The 18,186-nt window shown below is 38.2% G+C and overlaps 2 protein-coding genes across 3 annotated transcripts; one reads left to right on the top strand and one right to left on the bottom strand.

Annotated features, from left to right (window-relative positions):
- Positions 1-4,691: 4,691 nt before the first annotated feature.
- On the top strand, positions 4,692-9,914 carry FFAR4 (free fatty acid receptor 4). The gene is made up of 3 exons (XM_031597272.2): positions 4,692-5,253; positions 5,670-5,798; positions 9,510-9,914. Exons 1-3 carry the CDS (start codon positions 4,723-4,725, stop codon positions 9,912-9,914), a joined length of 1,065 nt encoding a protein of 354 aa, XP_031453132.2. The 5' UTR covers positions 4,692-4,722.
- A 1,051-nt stretch (positions 9,915-10,965) lies between these two features.
- Positions 10,966-16,156, bottom strand: RBP4 (retinol binding protein 4). 2 transcript variants are annotated; one of them, XM_090145229.1, is made up of 6 exons: positions 15,948-16,101; positions 15,704-15,830; positions 14,954-15,090; positions 14,692-14,798; positions 13,081-13,293; positions 10,966-11,122 (listed from the first exon to the last, which is right to left on the bottom strand). In XM_090145229.1, the coding sequence occupies exons 2-6, from the start codon at positions 15,821-15,823 to the stop codon at positions 11,109-11,111; spliced, it is 591 nt and encodes a 196-aa protein (XP_090001355.1). In that variant the 5' UTR covers positions 15,824-15,830; positions 15,948-16,101; the 3' UTR covers positions 10,966-11,108. The 2 variants fall into 2 exon arrangements, with proteins under 2 accessions (XP_090001355.1, XP_090001354.1); XM_090145228.1 differs by having other exon boundaries at positions 10,978-11,122; positions 15,999-16,156.
- Positions 16,157-18,186: the final 2,030 nt, after the last annotated feature.

The raw sequence follows: 18,186 nt of genomic DNA, 5'->3' as shown, positions 1-18,186 counted from the left end.
GCTTGCTTCCTGACAGAAGTGCAGCCAGGTCTAATTTCTCTGATCTTCTCCAAAGTAGTGAGCAAGCACAATGCATTAGCAAAAGCTCAACTTTTATTAATGTAACAAGTATGATCTGGTCAGTTTTATCTCATTCAATTAGATGGAAAACTATATAGCCTAATTTAGGTGTCCATGTGTCTGGACATGGCTTATGAGTTATGAGAAGCTGTATGTTGCTTCTCTTTAATTATCTCATTTTAAATTATAATGTAACCAGACCCTAACCAGTCACAGATAACAAAAAACATGAGCAGTGGGGGAAATAATTAATATGATTTAGCATTACACTTGGGAAGTCAGAGGGTTTTACATCATAACTTAAAGGTGTTATCTGTACTTTCTCTCACTGGTGTTGCAAGAATGGCTTTTCTGTTTCTCTCATCATCTATGCTTGCTGAGCACAAACCTCTTCAAGAAGGACAGTACTTTTTGGTTGCAGGGAGTTACTCTGTAGCCTATTATTTTAGAAATGCCTGAATTTCAAATTAAAGCTTTTATCCTGATTCTGACCTGAAGAACCTCTGCTGATCTCAACAAGTCACTTCTAAGATATAATGGAAAGAAAGCAAGCTGGTCTGTAAATAAGAGCATTCTCTAACTACTGTCTGTGGGATATGAGAGAAAATGATGACATTTATGATCTCTGCATTGTGTGCAACCCAGTGTACAGATGTATTCAGAGAAAGTCTGAATACATCTCATGAAGAAGGCAGGTTGATGACAATTTTTGTTTATAAGTCCTTCAAAGGAACAATATAGTCTATTCTTTGGTGGATCTGCATTAAAGCTCATCAGCAGGAATGTAAGTAACTTTATGCACAGCTGAAAATTAATATCAGAGGGCTGGCAGGAGAAGAGCAGTGCTGCTAAGTTCAGTGGCGCTTCACTATCAGACTACAATACTCTATTTACATCTAGCTCAGGTCTCAGTCCCTTAGTAAGGGCATTCTTCTGTGCCCTTCAACATCAGAATGAATCATCCCGATCCCCATATTCAGTGATAAACTCCTGAAATCCAGGTTCAAGATCTGTAAATGTAATACACTATCTTAAACTTACAGGAAACTACATTTAGTCAGAAGAGTCTAGCTGGAGCTGAGTCACCCTTGTGAAGCTCTGCTTAGAGTGTAGCATAACAGAGATGACGACTGTGTGAAGAACTCACCCTTATGTGGATTCTGTACTTACATATGCACTTAGCTTATGGAGAAACACCTCCTTTACTACATGTCATAAGAAAACTTGACAAAAATTTCTGGTGGTCCTGTTGACAAAAAACCTGATCCAGTTCCCACCCTTTTTCTGATGGACACTGACCACAGAAAAATAAGGCTTCCCAGAAGAAACTAAGATTCAGTACTTGACATAATCACACAGATCTGTAAAGCATCTGCTATTGCCCATGAACTCTGGAGAGGGTGAGCTTTCCACTACATGAATACAAACACAGGCATTCATATTTGCACTACAAATTTAAAATAGTCACTTGGACATTGGTGTAAATGCTTCAGCTCACGGATGTGAAAACATACTGTGGGTGAGCAGTTAGAAAACTCCCTAAAAAGCAAAATAGCTAAAAGCAGGTTTGTATTTAAAGCAAATATTAGAGTGGCATAGCTTCTTCCAAGCACAGAAAAAGAACGACTCAAGTCTAGAAGCAGAACAGCTACAAGTACAGTACTTGAAAGAAAAAAATGAAAATAGAAAGCTAATCTGTGTTGAAACTTAACACTGAAACTCTATTATAGAGACATAGCTTGAGTCACCTGCCAGCTTGAAACTTCTATTGTGAAGACAGAGTCAATATTTCTAATGCAACGAACTTATATCACTCAGCAAACAGTAAATATACAACACACCTGTTACAAAAGTGAATGTTATTTACTTATCGTGACATGGGTGCATGGAAATACTGCCCAAAAACCTAAACAACAATTTACATGCAAGAGATTATTAAGACATTATTAAGGCGAAAAGCTTTCCACGGTCACGTCCAAATGGAAAAAAAAAAAAAGACCATCTTCAGCATCACCTAGCTCAGAAAGTCCCTCTCAATGGGAGTATTTCTTATGCACAAGAAATAAATAAGCTGAACTACCCCCATCTGTTATGACAGTTCATGGTTGTCAGGGGAACAATCTGAAAAACCGAGCTTGGCTTATGATATCAGGTAACATAGCACTTGCCACAGAGAAGGCGAGACTAGAGCTCTTAATCAGGACCAGAAAAATAAATTAAAAAAAAGAAACAAGACATTTAACTCCTGAGGCTAGCTAACTAGCTCCTCAGAGATCCCTACTTTCATGAAGTCTAGAACTGTGAGATTGGGGTTGTCTCTGTGTTTCATTTCTTCTGACTGTAAAGTAGGTTGAAAAAATGATACATTGTAACAGGTTTCCAAGCATTTTGCTAATCACTTCCTGTTCATAAGCATACATGGACTATATACTGCACACAGCACCCACCTATTACAGTAATGCAAGAGTAGCTATATTGAGGTTACGATTCCTCCCTTCCTCAGATTTCACATTGTGATGGTTGCTATGATTGTAGCTATCCAATGGCAAATATAGTTCTGTAATTCATGGAGGGAAAAGTATTATTTTAGGTGAATGGATCCATTAGACCCATGAATAGTCAGTCTTTTTTTTTTTTTTTTTTTTTTTTTTGTACAAGAAACTCCAATTCATTTGATAACACCCCGCTGTAATATGCTTGGGTTTTTTTATACACCTCTGCAGTCCCCTTGTATCTTGTACAGTGTTTTGTGCAGACAGCAGTGTGAAACTCATTCACTGATGGCATTCTGAAAGTAGCATTTTGCTTTGGTACTCCTGAGTAACAACTGGTTTATTCCAAAGAGAGCTCTTGTTCACATCTAAGGACCAAAGCTAAAGGTAACCCTTTCTAAAGATAAAGGATATGTCCTGATAATTCTCAGCATCATCCATTTTCAAACCTTTGGTTCACTTATGGCATTCTTTTCCTTTCTGATGGAGCACATCTTAACGTCTTCAATAATGCTGCTTTGGATGTTTTGCTCCCTATTTTCTTTCCCCCATTCTGTTTCAAATGTGTTCATTTTACCCTGAATTGATAGGATCAGGTTCTGATTTAATTTTTCAATGATACCAAAGGGGCTGAAGATTTTACTCATGATTTTCATTAATCTGTGCTACTGTTTGTCAGCTGCTCACTACATATTCCTTTAATGTCTTCCAAGTTTTTGCACAGGCACAAGCTTCTAAAGAATGGCTCTTTCTCACATCCCAGTCCCTATTCAGAACTGGCCACATCACCGCTATTGCCATTCGCCCACAACTTTGGAACTAGCTTGTCAGCTTGTATAAAGTCCCAGGCCTGTGAGGTTGAGGAAGATATTTGCTGTTTTTAAAGATTCACTATGTATTTTACAGGATCAGCCCATAGCAGAACCAGTATAAATTGTGGCCAGGGTTCTGGAATCCCCATTAATACCATTAAGTAACAGGTTCATTGCAGAGATCACATCCAGAACACTGCAAAAGCAATGTCTCCTTACGAAGCTGTGCTGATACATCAGCTTGGAACAACTTTCACTTAGAATAACAGTTGATAGGAAAATCAAAAGGTGTAGCTCCATATGCCAAAGTCTGTAACAGAAACACTAAGCACTTGCATTGGCACTGAATAAAACACTCATCTAGAGCTGTCTGAAGTTATACAACTGTTTACACAGTTCCTGAAAACATTTTATCTTCTTTTACGAGGCATTATCTGCTTGATTTTGACTATTTATATGCTTCACTCCCAGCCCAGAGTGTAAGCAGGAACGCCACCTCTAGCATTTGAGCATCTGCTCTCAAAAGTTAACATTCTGAGAAAAGATGGTATTTTCTACTTATGTCTAGATTAACAAGTTTTCTTCTGCCAGAACTCATAACATGGACAACAGGTAGGACTCTAGCTCAACCTAGTGTAAGAATTCCAAAAACCAGTATTGTGACATCTCCCCTCCACATGGGACTACAGTTAATACAAGCAGCGCACAAGACCAGATTTCAAAGGTCCCTGCCAAGACACTAGGAAATCAGTAAATCCCTCTTCTTTTACCTTAGGACAGAGCTTGTTTTCCTGCCTCCCAAGACAAGCTTGCACAGCCATTCCTCCTTGAAAGCCCCTCCTGGGGCTCCTGTTTCACCCTGTGTTTTTGTGCATGTGCTTTCAGCAGAAGGGAGCATCTTGGAGCAGCCTGCAAGGCTTCCCCAGCTCACTTGGCACCTAAAGGTCCTGTCTGAAAGCAGGGCTGTCAGGAGGGAAGTGGCCAGGCCCAGGTCCCCTTGGCATGGAGGTGCCACCGCTCAGCACCACGCCCTCCCTGGGGAGGTGTCAGGAGGCCCTACTCACACCCAGCCTGTCGCTGCCTCCCCACGCACGCGGCCTCACCTTTGTGTGAGCTGTGCTGTGTTTACCCTCCCACTTCCTTGTTGCACTGCAGTATGAGGGCCATAAACTGTACGGCTGGCACAGCCGAGCCCTCAGTGGCACAGACAGAAGGAAGAAGAGGAGGGGGATGGCAGCCAGCCCCCCGCCCTGTGTCAGAGCACCCCAGGTGCCACCGTGGTGGTTGGCAGTGCAGCCCTTCCCCTAGGGATGATGCCGCTGCCTGCAGCAGCGCTCTGATGCTCACCAGCCACCCTCATGGTCGGGGCTGAGTGCACACCAGGGGAGAACAAGACTTACTTCCCATTCTTCTCAGACTTCAGGGGTGGCAACGTGACGGCCCTGCGTGTCGGCGAGTTGGCTGCGCTGGGCTCCGTCTTCCTGCTGGCCTTAGTGGGCAACATCTGGGGCATCTGCCTGCTGGTGTGGCGGCAGCAGCGGCTGTGTGCTGCCAACTACCTCGTCCTCAATCTCTTCTGTGCTGACCTGCTCTTTATCACCGCCATCCCGTTCATTGGCATCGTGCGCTGGACCGAGACCTGGGTGCTGGGCGACATCATCTGCCACATGCTCTTCTATGTGATGACCCTCAGTGGCACTGTTGTCATTGTCTCTCTCTCGGCCGTCAGCCTGGAGAGGGTCATCAGCATCGCTCGGCTGCACCACACTGCCTTCCGCCGCCGCAAGCTGCTGGCTGCTGTCCTCTGCATCTGGGGCTTCGCCGCTATTGTCACCTTGCCGCTCTGCTGCTTCTTCACTGTGGTGCAGGTGCCCAGTGTCACTGGTGAGGTAAGGGTGAAAGCTGAATGGTCATCCAGCATGTGCTTGCCTCTGTACAAAGTGGCCATGCATAGGTTTTTCATTCTGGTATTTTGAAATGCGTGCAAAAGTATATCCAATATGACACTCAAATACGTTATTAAGTCTGTATGTTTCTATCTTAAAGTTGCTGTTAGCATATGATATGGAATTTACAGTTGTAGTTAGATTGTGGACAATTCGTCTAACTTATCTATTTGTACATTTGTGGGCTTTTAAAAATATAAAGTAATACATTAATTGACGGCTTTGCTTGAATGGGAAGTTTTCACAAATTCACTTTAGGCTGCAGGCAATTTTTCCTTGGGCACACAGAGAGATAAATAGAACATAATAGGAAAAATAACTGTGGAATGTTCATTTTCTTCTTTTTCCTTTGTAAACAGGAGATTCATATTTGTACCTTGGATTGGCCCAGCCATGCGGGAGAAATAGTCTGGGATGTGACCTATGCTGTTGTTGTCTTTTTAATACCAGGATTAATCATTGTCATCAGTTATTCCAAAATCTTACAGGTATTTTTTAAATTTTGCTATAGAACAAATAAACAGTAATTCATTAGGCATCAATGTATTATCACTGTATATAAATACACCTAAAGAATATGTGCATTAGTTGCTCAGATAGAAGAGCACGTGATAAAAATAAAGTATTTCAACCTGTAAGTAACAGTCTGTACTTTTCAACTAGGGACATACTTGAACATCATATTACCAGAAGACCAATATAACGTCAATATAAAGTTTGTCCTTCACTCGTATATAGTATTTAATACTTGTATCCATTTACGTGTTATTCATATTTAAAGACTGTCAAACTTTTAAATGCTTAAAGACTTTATATCAGAAATTATATAAAACTGGATCTTGCATTCCTTAAGCTTAAACCATAGGGACTCACAAGAGAGTTGTAGGAAAGCAAAGAAAGGCAGGACGAGAAACAAAAATTCTTCCCATTTTAGATCTACCGATTTTCTGCTTTCTGCGTATGTTTGTAGCTGACAGGTTTTATTAGAGTACTCTTCCTTCTCCACAGCTTCTGACCTTGCAGACAAAGACTGTAAACTAAGTACTCTGCCTCCATGCTCTTTCTGACTAGGTGTTGAAATGTAAGGCCAAGACACCAGGCATCACAGTGTATATTCTACATACCTAAATTCCTTAAAAAACCTTTATTCATACCCCTTCTTCTTCAAAATGCTAAGTGGGAAAGGAATTAGAAAACTTGAAACTAAGTGCTGGAATGCCTGTTTTTTTTTTTTTAGTAACAACATTATTGATTCCTCTATATGCAACTAAACTCGTATTATTTATAAGGAACATTTTAAGCATTTGAAAGAAACTGTAAAATACACAGATTATTGAGCAAGGAATTAATTGGTGAAGTGGTGAGCACTAGGGGCTGTGAGTAAATGAGGCAGAGCTAGATGTAGATGTTACCATGAACCTATGACCTACGCTCCAGGCTCTGCATGTACTGCTATTGATCGGGCTCATAGTCAAAATCATAATCTCTTTGTTTCCCTATGCCTAACCTCGTAACAATCTTGAGGTAAATGCATCAGGTAAACATATTCTAATGAAGGAAAGTACTTGCCTTGTGCACCCCCATACTAGCTGTAGGTGAAGAGCATACAGTAACTCAGTGGGGATTTTGAGCCTGCTGAAAGAATTGCAAAAAAAACTGCATACCAAGAAATGCCACAGTCCCGGGTCAGAGACCAGAACAGGAATGGTGTTCTGCTTGTTCTTACAGACTTCAGCTTACAGCTGGTAGATTTAGAAAACACAGTGGTATATAGGGACCTAGAAGCCCAAAAATGTATTCAGGATACTGGATTACAAATCAGTCCCATGCTGCTATGCTCGCATTTCTTTTCCAACTCGATAACACAGATGCTAAACTGTGTTACCGTTCCTCCTGAACTGAAAAAGGAATGAGGCCTATAGCAGGTTTCCATATGTTATAATTGGATCTTCTCTCTCACACAGCTTTTCAGGAAGCAACCAGAACTCAGCTGGAGAATATCTTAATCCCTGAATTATTCCCAAGAACAGATTCACTCTAACTTTGTGAGAACACTCTATAATAACTGCATACAGTACGATGCTAAGTTACTGGAAGCGCTTCAAAGCGTTATTGTATTCAGATAAGACAGCACCAATGATGATGATTCACTACAAAGATAAGACCTCTAATTTGATGAGAAATGTACTCTCCAAAGGTACCTAAATTTAATCGGAATCCGAGTATTAATTTTTTGCAATACTTCCACAAATTAGAAGGCACAATTTGTTAACTGAAATGTTTTTGCAGTGTTTCCTCTCTCAGGCAAGACTCAACCCATGTGGATTTGGAGAAGAGGCAAGAACCAGTAAAGAAATGAATGTTGGGAGGATATTATTTATATATACGTGACCTTTAAGTTTCTGGTCTTCAGAGCATGGTCCAGGTGCCCACTGTAGTTATCAAGATTCATTATGCTAGGCACACCAGAAAGGGATCCAAAACTTATCACTATCAGCCCATTTCAACTGAACATTTCATTAAAATGCAGTCCTAGTGATTCTTGCATTCTTAGTTCTAGCCTGTGCAGCTCCATTAGGAAACAGGGGTACTTTCATAGGACAGATACAAGGCCTGCTGGTTGAAGACATGCTTTAGTTGTTTTGAAAACTGGAAGCCAAGGAGGACATTCTACTTGTTTCTTTCCACTTTCTGGATAAATGTTTAAAAGTCTGCACTCTTATAGTCAAAGTGAGTATCGGTTCTTTGTATTTTACACAAAGCATGTCCTTACTAAGGCAGACAATGTTTGCTCAGGGAATAACTCTTGTATTGAATCCTTCAGAGTTAGCCTGATTTCTGGATTTCAAGTAGATACTGCAGGATATGATCAAGCTGCAATAGTTTTACATATTTAAAACATCAGAATCCTCTGCCTACAGGAACAGCTCATGAGACTGTCTCCTTCTCAGGCTTAACAACTACTGAGAAGCCCATTTTTCTATCACAGGTTTTGATCTATACACCTACTTTCTGTTGATAACTTTGCCAGAAGTCTAGATTCTTAAAGAATACTTATTCTAGGCCATCAGTCTCTGTGAGAATGCCAGAAAACTGTGGAAAGACTACCAATTTACTCAAAGTCTGTAACTATTATCATCTTTAACTAAACAAGGGAACTATTAAGTGTTAGCATTTAAGTTACTGGTAAAGGGATATATCACACATACAAGCAGAAAGAAGGTTCTCATGCTTTTGAATTCCTACTTAAACACCAAATTAATCCAACTTTTTGAAAACACCCCTTCTTTACCCATGCAGAGTGTAAAAGGGCACCTCAGTTATTTAGCATATTTTTCTAAATATTTCAATTTTATTTAGTTTGCAACAGATACACAAATCTACCAGACTTTAAATCTGCTGTGCAAACATCAGTGAAAACACTGAGATCGGAGTCCTGGATTTAAAGTTTTCTGCAAGCCCTCAAGATTCAACATTCTACCTAATGACAGATGAGATGCACCCATGAATAGTATATTCCCCAAACTAGCCATACTCTGGTCTATTACATCAGCTAGTAAGTTTACAAGACACAGAGAGACTTTCATAGTGATGAAAGCAGTTGCAGGAATTCAGAGTAATTCATAGAATACAATTCTGATTAATGACTGAAAAACTAAGAGTTTTGACAAAACTTAAAATCCCATTCAAATTTAATATATACTATGATTTGTGATTCATGCTCCTTCTAATACCTACCTTATAATACCAGCATAGCAATCATACAATTAGATTCTTTTCGTTGTGCATCAACAGGATTGCTAACTATGTTCCAGTTTGCATTTATGGAAAGATCAATGGGTTTATTTAGATAGAGCAAATGAAGTCATAAATTGAAGTTAATGGGATTTCATGAGTAATTAAGGCTCTATTTTATGCTGAAATTTTATGGCTTGTGAAGAGCCAAGCAGAGAACTCCCAGCTTCAATAATACTGATGTGAATTCACAGCTGAGAGGAAGAAAACCTTGCTAGTAAAATAAAAATGTTGAAATGGAACCATTAACAAAAAGTAAACATGGAATTCTGCAATGTCTTTTTTGTAGTCACTTTTAAACATAGAAATATCATGTACCAAGATCTATTTTGGCACCTGTAAAAATGTATTAAGAATTTTTCTATAGGTTTCAGTGAAAGTTACTTTCTTCTCTTTTACTGCAGATTACAAAAGCATCAAGAAGAAGTTTAAATGCTGGATTGGCCTACTCAGAAAACCATCAGATTCGTGTTTCCCAGCAAGACTACAAACTATTTCGAGCCCTCATTGTGTTGATGATCTCCTTCTTCATCATGTGGAGCCCAATTATCATAACTATTTTTTTAATTTTAGTCCAGAACTACAAACAAGATTTAAGTATTCTGCCATCAGTTTTCTTCTGGATAGTGCTATTCACATTTGCCAACTCTGCTGTCAACCCAGTTTTATATAATGTTGCCCATTTCAGACGTAAATGTCAGGAAATTCTCCTCTGTTGTACAGGGAACCCTGTAAGGACCAGGGCTGGTTCGGAAACCTCTGCAAGAAGTAAACGTGAAAAACCTCATTTATCTGTCATTACCAGATAATTATTTAAGGTCTGAACAGTGACTCATTTTGGATGTCAGTATCTATACTATCCCAGTTTGACCAGGTTATCATGCTATAGTATTATATGCTAGAGGAGGCAAAAAGAAAAAAAAAAAAAGCATTCCAGAAAGTAACATCCTCTTGACTTCACTGCTTTGCCTCAGTAAGATCTGCACAATTTAATCCAATGGATTGAACTCTCCGCTTGTACTGGAAGAAAATGAAATATGGCAGTGAACTTGGTGAATGTAAAATAGTAAAAGTAAGTACTTAGTAGAATTAAATTTGATGGGAGTACATTTCCAGTTGGCAAAAGTGTTATTAATTTTAATAAAGTCATAGTGAATCTATATCAAGAGCAGATCTGTTCTGTCTTTACTCTTTATTTTTACTGAGATCAACTTTACAGTGAAAATGTACATCTTCAGAAGTTTTCTGCTCTTGTAGACTACCAGAAAAAAAAAAAAAACACCTGATTTTACAGTTAGATAACTGTCTACGTACACAAGGGTTTTAGCAAATGAGATTATAAAGCTTTATTATCAACATGTGAATTATTGTTGTGGTTCTACCTTAAATTAAATATATGGATATAATGCCTACTAATTTATAAATAAAGAATAAATAAATGTTTACATGTCATGTGAAAAATAGTTATTTTAAAAAGATGCATTTTTTATGACTTCTGTAGTCATAAAAGTAAGCAGTGATATATACTGTTATTGGAATTCTTTTCTCGTTTCTAAAATGCCACTGGAAAAGATTTTCAGTATTTCCTGGGGAAAAAAAATGACATTGTACTTGAAAAGAAAGTAAAAGTTTTAGAAGCAAATACAAATATTTTGATTTTTAATTAAAACACTGTTAGTCAGAAATTGAACCCAATAACAAAAAAGAATAAATTCTTAATTGTTGTCAGCAATTTAAAATAGTGCATTATAGCAACAATTTGTTATTAAAACCAATGCCTACATATGTACAGATGTGCATACAGACAATTTGCATCCCCTGTAATCCAAGTTTATTAAAACGTTTTATTGGTTTATTAACAAAATGAGCTATGCAGTTCAGATAAATATATTTTAAATCTAAATGAAGCCATCAAAAATCTTTTTAAAAGAGCACCTGATCAATGTATTAACTCTACATCCATGGTGCTATTACATGGTTTCCTTCCATACTTATGGATGTCCTTAAGAGCAAAATCCTGAAACACACACAAAAAAATAAATAAATAAAATAAAATGAAGTGTTTCTCATCCACGTTAGGCAAAACTGAAATACACAAATTTCCACCAAACAATCCTGAACCAGACCAGTACTCGGACTAGCCTAACATACTGACGTTACAGTGGAGTAGTACTTTTTTGAGTTTGGCAGATATGCAAGGTGCCTCTATAACACACATCTCTCAAAGTCACAGCATAGCAGCTGAATAGCTACACTTTATCTTTGATTTCATACAAAAACCTCCTTAACACCCCTAGGAATCTCCTTATTATTATTATTATTATTATTATTTTTAATCTTCAGAAATTTTAACTCTTGACATGTGTCATTTGAAAGGCAGAGAAAAAATAAGAAAGTATCCTACACTTTATGCAATAAAACACACCATTAGCTTTCTGACTGCTGCAGCAAATGCAGCAGCACTTCAATTATGTTGTCTGATGCATCATACAGATGTCTTTCCTGAACATACAGGTTAGAATTCAAGAGCATCTGAGTGGTTATATTTTTCCTGTGAAGCTTCATTATCAAGTAGGTACAAAATATTGTTTAATCTGCCTCTTTGATTTCTCTTAAATTTGACAGTCTTAAATACTTTTATGTTGCTTCCAAATTCTCATTAAGACAAAAATTTCATTTTTATTGTTGTCAGGCACTTTTCTGGTGGGAGGTGTCCTTGTCCCTGCCTATAGCAGAGAGATTGGAACTACATAATTTTATTGGTCCCTTCCAACCCAAACTGTTCTATGATATTATGATTTTTCTGGATCACTAATGAGGATACTGAACACCACCAAGCTCAGTAGAACTTTCATGCACCTTGTTATCAGGACACTTTACTACATGGCAATATATTTCTCTCTGTTTCAGATCAGATGAGCAGGTAATAGAGACAAGAGCTGACTGTGTTCACCTGTTCTGTCTTTCTTTCTAATACACAAAAGTTCCTTCAGTCAATCTCAGTTTATTCCAGCACATTATTTAGACAAGCCTTTTATCTTGATTTTCAGATTTCAGTGATGATGACCATACAATGGCTCTTGGTAAACAGTTCCAAAGGTTAATGAACTTTGGAGTTAAACAAATGGCTATTTATTTCTGCTCTGAATGTATCCAGTTTAAAGTTCCATCCATTTTATTTTATTATTCCTGTGCTTGCAAGTCCTTTACTATTCAGTTCATATTGCTTGTGTGGGTAAGCACAGACTGCTCAGGTCAGTCTTTAAACTCTTTCTGATGAGAAAAAGATGAAGCTCTTTCAATCACTCACTGCTGGACACATTTAACAAACTTTCAATCACTTTCTTTGCTCTTTGAAATTTCTAATTCATTCTCATACCCTTCCTAGTTATCAATATCATTAAACATGACATATCAAGCAGACCTATGCCAAGCACATATGCCTCATATGAGTCTGTAAACCCATATTTGACATCCATGACTTATGCATTCAAGAATCCTTTTGTCCATGGCACTATGTTGGGAATCCAGCTGATTCACCAGTAAATCTTCTGCAGATACCCTGCCTTCCAGAATGCAAAGGTAGGAATGGAGGAACAATGCTATTTTCTTTGCCTTAAATACTCTATTTCCTTCATCAACTACTTTCAAGGAAGGTAAGAATTCTGATTAAAGAGATAAAATTTGTCTTTACAGTAACTAAGAAGTTACTATGTTTAATCATACCACACTGATTTAATTGTTTTACAGCTTCCTTTAATTATTGCTTCAGCTGATATGACATGCCACATAAAAAGCTATACACCTTGGCTCTTCTTCAGATAAGGGAAGTAAAAATTGAAATGCACTTATAGCTCCAGTTTTCAAATGACAATGTTAAAGCCACTAAGTATAAAACTTAATGCATTTGCTATTTAAAGAGACTCCCCATACTAAGTTCTGAAATAAAATTATTAAAAATATATATATTCTTACCATTATGAACGATAACTCTGTATTTTCTGTCCAAGCAGAGGTCTATCTGCCTTTGTCTAACAATTTTCTGTGCCTCTGGAGGCAATCCCTTGGGGTCCCGGGAAAACACAAAGGAATAGCTATCAGCACAAGTGCCATCTTCATTTAGCTCACGGCAGGAATAATGAAGAGCATATGTATCGTAATCTGTGTCCACTACCCAGTGATCATCATCTGGAAGAAATCATAGCAAAGCAAGGGAGTTACAGAGACACAAATAAAATATAGATCGCTGTCATAATTCCATAACTTTAATACAATAACAAAAGAAATTACAATGAATATTGGTATGAATGGTAGCAAATTAGCTGTTAGTTTATATCTATGTCCAGTATTTGATTCTATGTTCTGAGGGAAAGTTTGTTTGTCTTAAAAATAAGCATATGTGTTAGGGGCTATGATGAAGAGAAGAAGGAAGGGTTGGAACTACTGCTTTTCCTCTAACACAGAACAAGAGCAGCATGATAAAAAGGTAGTAAACATCCTGTAAATCTATGCCTGAAAATTATTATAAAATGAGGCACCAAACACAAAAACAGAACCATATATAAACTACCATGAATATTACAGTTATTTTAACATCCTCCCCCCCCCTTCCCAAAAAAAGGTATGATCAAAATAGTTAATTAAAATAAAAAGAAAAAAGTGCTCTTTATTATGCTAGTTGTGCTCCAAAATAGTCATAAATATTCCCTCCCAGGAATACAACTTAAATTATATATTTAAGGTGAAAGATTAATACAATTGCCATTTGAATGCAGTTCTTTTCCCCATTTCTCCTGTGGGTGGGGCCCACAGTTTTTAAGAACATAGTGCCCGAGGTCAGTCAGCAATCTGAAGTATCCATGAAAACGTGATTCATCAGCATGCTTTGAGGCAATTCAGCAACAATTCAAGAGCAATTGGCAACAAAAGCATTCTTTTTAACTGAGTTTTTGGAGAGAATGGAGCTTCAATCACTTCCAAATTCCATCTGCTGCTCTTGGAAACAATCCATAGAAATGTCTTGAGCTACAAGTAACTGAATGTCTACTTCATCAAGAAACTAATTTTGCATAGAGTGCGAAAGATGACAGGAAAATATGAATATATATTTACTGTATGATATTTGTAAAAAGAGATAAATCTCTGCATTTGCAGATATTAGATTATGCAAAAGAATAGTCATAAAATCCTCTTCCCTACTAGACCAAGTCTGACATTAGGCTTTTCATAGAGAGCAGGAGCATCCAGTAAATGAATTCTGAAATAAAATAAGGCATAAAATAGTACAAAAATACTACATTTACCTTTTATTTCTTCTGAATAGTCACTTTAGATTATATAGTTGGGTAACAATCAAAATAAATATGAAGATATACAAAGGCCTGGTCTTCTCTCGCTTAAAGAGAACCAGCCAGATGTCTCATCAAAAAATAGTGATCACCTTGTTCACATTAAGACTTCGCTATATTATAGTTATTGCACGGTTTAAGGGTTCAAGAAATCCAACACTGCACTTTTCGCCAGCATCAACATACAGCATAATCAGGCTCCCAATTAGCTCCACATCTTCTAGAGTTAATTACTCACTTCCTTTCTGCAGAAAAGAGGCAACACCCCAGTACTTCATCTTGAACTTGGCAGGATCCTCTGTATCAGTGAAAGAGCCAATCATATCAGCACAGACATCCCAGTTACTGTAGCCAGGGAGAAAGAAAATATCATGTTCAAAGCTGACAGCAGACTTGGTGAGACTGTGACTAGCACAAGGATAGCAGGCTGGATTTGATTAAGATCAAGCAAAGCAGAAGGGTAATGAAATAGAACAAGAGGATGATTGCAAATAGCTTACTTGAAGAGTCTGACTCTGCCCTTTGCAGTGGCACTCATCTGTCCATTCTCATCTACAGTGAACTGGGCAACCACATTGTCCTGCAGAAACAGCCCCTCAGGATCTTTTTTTGCCATGGCGTACCAGGTGCCACTGTACTGCAAGGAAAAGAAAACCTGCAGTTAGACCTAGAAGTATGGAAAATATTAGAAACAGACACTGCAAACTGGGGTAGGATGACAGAGGGGATGAAACATAGATCTTTGACACCATGCCTTGAAGTTTATCTATAAAATAAATCTAGTTGTACCAACAGCGTAAGACCACCAGTATGTTCTAGGGCAAACAGAAGAAAGAACTGACTGTTTTTCCTGGCAACTTTTTTCTGTTTGCAGTTTTCTTGTATTGAGAAAAAAATCAGTGGAAGGAAGATTGCTACTGGCAGATCTTGACAGATCTACATATGAATACATCTTCCTTTATAGTTATTCTGAAAACATCACCCATTTTTTGCAGAAAAAAACATTCAGTCACTACACTCCTTTTCTATTTAGATCATAAAAGTTGAAAGCAGTCTGCTAATTTCAGTTTTTGCAGTATTCCTGTATCAGTTGTATCAGGATCCAGTACTGTGAAGGTACAGGCATCAATACACACTTCCACTCTTTTAAAGATTGCAGTCAGAGTGAAAACAAACACACAATGCCAGATTTTGTAGCCCAGGAAGGACTGCTAGACAAGATATGAAAGATTCTGAAGAGAAAGATTTACCCTGTTCTTGTCGAAGTTCTCCTTGACTTTGAAGCTGCTCACACGGCAGTCCCTCTCTGCCATGCTGCTGCCCAGAAAGGCCAATGCCAGCAGCAGCAGAGATCTTCTTGTGTAGGCCATCCTGTCCCTGCAGCAACAGCAAAGAGAGAAACAACATCAGAAATGGCTTCCATCAGACACTCGGGGAAGGGAGGAGAGCTGCCCCAACAAGTCCCCAGGGCATTGTGCAGCTTTCCTGATGCACCTGCAAGAAAGGTGCCCAGTTGCCCCCAGCCCACTCCAGCAGATCCCTTACAGACAGTACTGCTCCCGGCAGCCTCAGGAAAGCTCTGTCTTGGTGGCAGTGGCCAGGATGTTCAGACAGGGAATGCTTTATGTAGTCCTGAGGCTTTCGCAACCCCTGAGGAATAAAGCCAGCATTGGAGGGGGAGCAGGGAGGCAGGCTGATGAAGGCTGCAGTCTGGGCCCCATTCACAATAGCCCCTTGCATAACATCCATGGGCTCCAGTGGTCTTTGACCCTTATCTTTAGCCAAGCACCTCTAGGATCAAAAGCAGCTCTGGTTTGACCTAACTCAAAAGGCAGAGCTCTCACTGTGGGGGTAGGGGTGTGCACATATATGTCGAGGACAAAGGGAAGGAGAACCACCCCATCTTCTCACAGTGGGAGAGCCAGTTGCCTCCACCTTCTCTGCTATTGTACACACTGCTGTCCAAAGTCCTTCTTACCCAATATGCTCAACCCAGTCACAAGATGCAGGCTTGTTTCCTCTACCTCCTCCCCAAATTCCTTTCCTCTCTTTCACTGATAAACATAGGAAAACATCATATTTGCAAGTTTCTGCTAACATCTTTGAAATCCTGCTCATTCCAGAGTCACTTCAGATCCCCACGAGGGGTTCCCTCATGTAACCCAACGGACAATCCAAAGCCACCTCATGCCCAGCTCTTCCACACAGGAGCTTGGGCCCTGCAAAATGTCTGGAAACCAGAACACTTTTATCACTTGAAGGTGATGGGACGTGTGTGTTCTGCAAATATGTGAATGGATGTACACACCACATTTGGCCCCCTTGACAACAACTGTAAATCAGAGCTTCCAGAATTTCTATTTTGTTTTTTTTTTTGACAAACTCAGTTATATAAACCATTATTTTTTTTCTCCAGTCCAAGCAGATTTTGCTGCCTCTCAGTCAATATTTGTACTATAGTTTCAACATCTTTAGGAAGCATTAGAGAAAACCTGTTAATTATTTTCTAGATATGTAACCACAGCAGGAGAGGAATTATCGTTACCAAGAGAACTCATTACCTACTTATTTCACCTCCAGTTTTGAAAGAATAAAGGCAGAATTCTACTAGTTGAGGATCTGTGTTCATTATTTTAAGAATTAAGCAAAAGTATATTTCAAATATGGAGACATCAACGAAACATACAAATATTTCAGTAGTAGCTTCTATACAGAAATAAAGCAGTTTATTCAGCATGATATTTCCCAAAAATGCTCTTTAAGCTTGTATTTGTCTTGCATATTCAAAAAATATCAAAATTTTTACTGTAACTTCCCTTTACAATTTTTTTCACGTGTAATGAAAACAGTGACACAGACCGCTTGGTTTATCTGTTATTCTTTCTTTTCTGCTTTGTATTGGAATCTTGTTGCACAGATAGCAATGTATTTCTGTTCACTTCCTCAAATATCAAATGTCTTCAGCTGCTCTAAAACTACTTTGAAGCCATTGATTCCCTAAATATTGACGGACTCTTTATTATATATAATATTAAACTTCTTTTTGGACTAAAGACCAGATTTAACACAGGAAACCAGGAAAAGTCAATTGATATTGTCTTAAAACTTTCAAGAGTAGTCTTTCAAAAGGCCAATATTTCCATTTTTAAACTGAGATTTCAAGTTTGCTACTTCCCACACAGACTGAGAAGAAACAGAAACCTATAGCTTGAAAGCAGCTTCCAAAACTTCACCGCAGCATCTAGCAATGGTGATGCCATTTATATAGAGAGATTTTTACAAAGCTTTCACAAAACATACTGTAACTTTAATATATGTATTAATCCTATTTACAAGATCAAAATCAATATAGATTTTCTTCTTTTCAGTGTCCCACAACTGATAGTAAAAAAAAAAAAAAAAAAAAAAAAAGCTGATCACATTTAAATTTTCTTTCAAACCAAAGCAAAAATTCTTTCTTAATTCTCTGCCAATTTGGGAAATGTTCTTATTTCTCATAATTTTGTTCTCTTCAAAAACCTGTATACAGCTTTATATTTCCAAAAAGCTTCCTTCAGGATCATATCTGTACCCAAAAACCTTTGTCAATAACAGCATTAGTCATGAAAAATCTATGGTAAATGTTTTCAAAGGACTCTATTGTCCCATATCCAAAAGAATTAAAATTGGAAGAAATTTGGCTGCCTCTGAAAAATCTAGGTCACTTGTCTTATGATACTTACTGCATGCTGTC

Source organism: Phasianus colchicus, chromosome 8 (genome assembly GCF_987193195.1).
Source record: "Phasianus colchicus chromosome 8, bPhaCol1.hap1.1, whole genome shotgun sequence".
Lineage (NCBI taxonomy): Eukaryota > Metazoa > Chordata > Aves > Galliformes > Phasianidae > Phasianus > Phasianus colchicus.
The sequence above is the reverse complement of the archived record's forward strand: the minus strand, read 5'-3'. Positions and strand labels throughout refer to the sequence as shown.

What these genes read in the sequence shown, in the direction of transcription:
- RBP4 (XM_090145228.1), bottom strand. Translation starts at nt 15,823, where the DNA reads ATGGCCTACACAAGAAGATCTCTGCTGCTGCTGGCATTGGCCTTTCTG. An exon ending in AGAACTTCGACAAGAACAGG is followed by an intron (nt 15,091 to 15,703) that starts GTAAATCTTTCT and finishes TTTTCCTTGCAG; the next exon opens with TACAGTGGCACCTGGTACGC. An exon ending in CTCTTTTCTGCAGAAAGGAA is followed by an intron (nt 13,294 to 14,691) that starts GTGAGTAATTAA and finishes GATTTCTTCCAG; the next exon opens with ATGATGATCACTGGGTAGTG.
- FFAR4 (XM_031597272.2), top strand. Translation starts at nt 4,723, where the DNA reads ATGGTCGGGGCTGAGTGCACACCAGGGGAGAACAAGACTTACTTCCCA. An exon ending in TGCCCAGTGTCACTGGTGAG is followed by an intron (nt 5,254 to 5,669) that starts GTAAGGGTGAAA and finishes CTTTGTAAACAG; the next exon opens with GAGATTCATATTTGTACCTT. An exon ending in GTTATTCCAAAATCTTACAG is followed by an intron (nt 5,799 to 9,509) that starts GTATTTTTTAAA and finishes CTTTTACTGCAG; the next exon opens with ATTACAAAAGCATCAAGAAG.